The sequence below is a fragment of the Amphiprion ocellaris genome, chromosome 4 (assembly GCF_022539595.1).
Source record: "Amphiprion ocellaris isolate individual 3 ecotype Okinawa chromosome 4, ASM2253959v1, whole genome shotgun sequence".
Lineage (NCBI taxonomy): Eukaryota > Metazoa > Chordata > Actinopteri > Pomacentridae > Amphiprion > Amphiprion ocellaris.
The window spans coordinates 2,249,929-2,254,793 of NC_072769.1; the positions used below are offsets into that span (position 1 = coordinate 2,249,929).

At 43.3% G+C, this 4,865-nt stretch overlaps 1 protein-coding gene across 1 annotated transcript; it reads left to right on the plus strand.

Annotated features, from left to right (window-relative positions):
* Nucleotides 1-291: 291 nt before the first annotated feature.
* hapstr1b (HUWE1 associated protein modifying stress responses b) lies at nt 292-4,631 on the plus strand. Its single transcript, XM_023267454.3, has 4 exons — nt 292-719; nt 2,331-2,411; nt 2,542-2,808; nt 2,915-4,631. Exons 1-4 carry the CDS (start codon nt 524-526, stop codon nt 3,151-3,153), a joined length of 783 nt encoding a protein of 260 aa, XP_023123222.1. The 5' UTR covers nt 292-523; the 3' UTR covers nt 3,154-4,631.
* The last annotated feature ends 234 nt before the right edge of the window (nt 4,632-4,865 follow it).

Below are 4,865 nucleotides of genomic sequence, written 5' to 3' on the forward strand. Positions count from 1 at the left end.
CAGCCCTCTCGCTGCAGCCTGCGGCTCTGCAGACACATACTATTGGGGTTTGTTTGGGCCACATGTTTGGTGAGGCTGCCTCCTGTTGTACAGAATGCAACATAGCAGTCTGTGGTTCTGCTGGATGGGATCAATGTTGTTTTTCTCTGACCTTTTCTTTTTTTTCAGCCATTGTCCAATTAGGCTTCGTGTTAGGCACCAAGGCCCGCCCAGAATGATCACTTCCGCCAATCACTTTTCAGCAAAGCGAGAAAGGGGGAGGGCCAGTGCCAGAAATTCTAAGGTGTTGTCATTTCGTTCCTTGCTGTGTTTTAAGCATAGACACTGCGGGCGGAGGAGAGTGTTCACAATGTGGCTCTAACAGCAGTAATACTTTTTTCTTTTCTGTAGGCTGTTAGGGTTATATAACGTATTTCTATAATATTATACTGAAGACAGACAGTTCAGTGGTCTGAAAACTGAGAATTCCACATTTAACGCGAAGGCTAGCTCATAAGCTACTAGCTAACTTTTAACGTTAGCTATGGAGGAGAGGAAAGAGGAGGGAGAAGCGGAGATCCAGGAGCACGGCCCCGAACACTGGTTCTCCAAATGGGAACGGCAGTGCTTGGCGGAAGCAGAGCAAAATGATCCAAACGAAGAGGAGACCGAACAAAGTCAGCAGAAGCTGTGGCACCTCTTTCAGAACTCAGCCACTGCGGTGGCACAGCTCTACAAAGGTATGGACTGAAGGTAGTGAAGTTCAAGTGAAGCTAACAGTCTGAGCTAATGGAAGCTAAAATGCTGCCAGCTAACATTATCTCTGGGCAGAGAGACACAAAGGGCACTGTTGGGGCTAACGATGTTAGCTATTCGCTGCTAATTATTTACAGCACAAATAGAGACACTTGTTTCCATGGTTGTGGTGGTTAATACAAGAATGTGTATTTTTTCAAACTGAGTAAATGTTGATGATTCTGTGGTTTTCTTCGGCATCGGGACGCTGTTTCGTTGCCAGCTAAACTAACGACACCCCCATGCTAACGCTAGCAGCCGCTATGAGCCGGTCACCGTGTCAGTGTCGTACAATCCGGCTCTCAGTGGCCTGAGCTGTCAAGAGGTCTTCAGGTCTCCAGTGATTTATTTTAAAGTCCGGACGAACTGTCTCCGAAAAGACACTGGTGTGTGCTTTCACAGTGTTCAACACATTTGTTCTTCCTCTTTGGGCACAATATGGCTAACACTAAAAATGTTTTTGTCTACCCGTTAACGGCTATGTAGCTAGTCAAAATGGCGATACACAGGGAGGAGATTTCAGATTGAAAACACATTTGTTGACGCTCAAACACTGCAATAGTTTTCGCAGCAGTGTGGTGGGTGTTTTTAAATTAGCGGCACACAGATATTTTAGCGCAAGACACAGCTTAGTTGACTTTTGCTGATGACTGCATTATTGTTCATAGCAGAACAAAATGGCGAAAGGATTAAATGTTTTCTTGTTGAAATGTCGTTATAACCTGCACAGAGTTTTGTACTTAACACTAAAATTAGTTGATCGGGAATACCTGGCAACTTCTGCCATTAGCACATATTGAAACACAACATTTTCTAACGTGGAGACATCGTGGTTGGCTAAATTTTGGCTGGTAAATTTTCACTCTGAGTAAAATTTTATTGACTGCCAGCTAACCATTTGTACACAGGACTAAAGCTGCAGTATGTTACAACATTGTCTAGGAACTGCTAGCCAAGTGCAGTCATTGTCCCTTATTTTGTGTACAAATCCTGTTTGGTCAGTTGCTTCCACGATTCCATCACTGTATGTGCACACAATGAAATACTGAGGAGAAAACTTTCTGTACAGTTGCTGAACTTGTGAAATGATCATTGCAATAGTAGTACTGAAAAGCCCTAAGTTCATATGTTTGTGTGTATTTTTGTGGCAGACCCAAACTTTAGCTGGTAGGTTGGTTCTTTACATTTCTGTTTCTGCAGCTGTAGATTTCATACACATTGTACTTACTTTTTGATCAAATTGATGGTTACATCGGCACAATTAAATTCTCACTTCTCATATAATTGCACAAAAAAGTTAATGTTCTGAACGAAATTGGTATAAAGAGACACTGATGATGTAAAGCATCCATTCTCCCAATTTAGTTTTCTCTTTTTTGTACACAAGTGCATTTGGTTTTCAGTAGCCTAAATCTGACTGTTTATGTTCATATTTCCCCAAAAGAAAAAAAAAAATAAATCAGAGCTTTTCAAAGGCAGTTTGGGATTCGTACAGCAACAATGGCATTAATAAGTTATCACCACAGTGTTACTAACTTCCTAAATGTAATGTACAGATCGAGTATGTCAGCAGCAAGGCCTCTCTCTCTGGGTGCCCTTCCAGAATGCGGCCACAGCTGTCACCAATCTGTATAAAGGCAAGTAACACGTTACTCTGTTTCCCATCTTGTGCTTTATGATCTTTTTATGTCATTTTACATCCCAAAGTGCTGGATGTAGTGAAGCTCTGTTTGCGGTGTTAAATCAGCTGTCCTTACGTGCCATCAGAGAGTATGGAGGCCCGTCAGCGGAGCTATGACCTCGGCATCCACTTAGGCCACCAGCGCAGAAATAAGGAGGTGATTGCATGGGTGAAGAAGCGCAGAAGAACTATCAGGCGAGAAGACCTCATCAGCTTCCTATGTGGCAAAGTTCCACCTCCACGGACAGCTCGCACCCCGCAGAGAGTGTCTACAAGCCGACCATCGCCTCCAGAGACGGTCAGCTCTGTGGAGACCGACCTGCAGCCTTTCAGAGAGGCCATTGCACTGCACGGTCAGCCAAAATGCCTTGTTTAGCAGGACAGTGCTGCATTATAATGATGTAATGCTGGAATTCATACAGTCTGATGTAGCTTCATGTTGTTTTTTCTTCTCTCCAGGTCTCAGTGGTGCCATGGCCAGTATTTCTGTGCGCTCTGGTCCTCCTGGATCCCCGACTCACCCTGCCCAGTCCCTCAGTCGTCGTAGGAACGGTCTTCATGATATGGACCTCAACACCTTCATAGCTGAGGAGATGGCACTCCATTTAGATTCCACTGCCAACCGTAAACGAGGCCCCGCCCCCTGTAGTGATGTCATCACAGACTCACCCACTCATAAACGTAACAGGATGCTCTGAACTTTTCCTACACAACTGATCCCTCCTCTGTCCTCTCCTTGGTGGCTGACTGGACAGCTGATGGAGACTAATGCCTTGGCCAACGATGGAAATCTTCCTCCTTAGTTGCAATGCTACAAATAAAGAAAAGCGTAACTATTATCAGCCTACATATTTAGCCTCTCCTTTATTTTCCCATCGCCCGTACTTTGTCAACAGGAAATGTGTTGTTGTCACACATCTTCAACACGGCAGAGTTCTGTTTTTTTCCCCAGCAAATTTACTTTTCTGTTTGTTTGTTTGCCCTCAGCGCATCTGATACTGAAGCACTTGAAATCCATAAATTTCAGAATGTTGCATTGAAACCTTGTTTGGACGGGCTTCTTTGTGCTTCACATTTGATAGTCAGATAAACCCGATTGTTGCCTACTGTTTGCAGTTCTCTTTCTCTCTCTCTTCAAGCGTACTTCTTTCTCTGTGGAGTGCTGGCCAAACCAGACTGGACTAAACACCGGGCTCCTTGGGAGGCCGACCCGCCTCCCTGCTGTGTGGCTCGACTCAAAAGCGCTTGTCAGTATGTGTGTCATTCTGCTGCTGCTCTGTGTGTTTGCGTATCTGATGGCAGAACTGCCACTTACTGTGTTGTACTTGTCTTCACCTTTGAGAAAGCTGCTACACTATCTCTGGTCCTTGTGCAACAGTGAGTGTGTGTGTGTCTGTGGATGCAGGGTTCTGGAAAATCTGGCATCCTCTTGACCGTATTATTTCTTCTTTTACTTAAATTCATCCCCTTTCTATTTTCCTTAGTTGCTCTTCGCTGCCCAAACCAGGGTTTTATCACAAAGCAGGTCAGTCCGATTCACTGGGATGAGTGGGGCGACGGGATGGAAAATAGACATGGATTCTAAGCAAAGCTTTCTCTGAACGAGTACCTTTGTCCTGCATTCTCATTTGCAATTTTATAGCCACACTGTTACCTATTGTCAAGTTTACAAACATACAAATGCGCACAGTTTCCACATCACCATCCATACACACTTTGAGTGACTGCTTATTTCTTTCTTGCATTACAGGCAGTAACAGTGTTTCAGAGCTTTTTGCTTTTTAAACTCTATGTTTGCATTTGACCTATTAATATGAGACTGTTGCATTGCATCTTTTTGCCTCTTGATTTTTAAGATTTACAACAATTCTACACTCGTGATCTCAGCTTTAAACCTAGAAAATTACAAGGGGCAGTTACCTGTGTACTGATAGAGGCCGATGGCTGTGATGTTTTATTTTATTTAACTAGCTCACGGACTATTGGGTGTGTTGGTACAGCAGAACACTTGTTTTTGCTCGTTTCACACACTGCTTTGTGATACAATCTTGTGTAATGTGTGTAAATAACATGTAGGTGCTGTTATATGTAGTACATACTGTAAAAAAGTCCAAAATCCATTGGGATGTCCATGTACAATAATGGTTCTGACAATAAAGAAAGTACAAATGTTTGACTAAGTTGTCTGAGTTTTCTAACGGAATAATGTTTTACAGATTTGGTTGCGTCTGCCTGACATTTTATTTAAGCTTTACTCAAAGGGGATATTTCTGTGAATTATCTCAGTTTTCTCTTAACCCTTTGATGGGCAGTGTGGGTCAGGAGATGCCCGTTTTCTGTTGGATTTGGGTCACTTTTGACCCATGTGCATCAAAGGGTTAAGAAAAGAAGGATAAAGGACACACTGAAG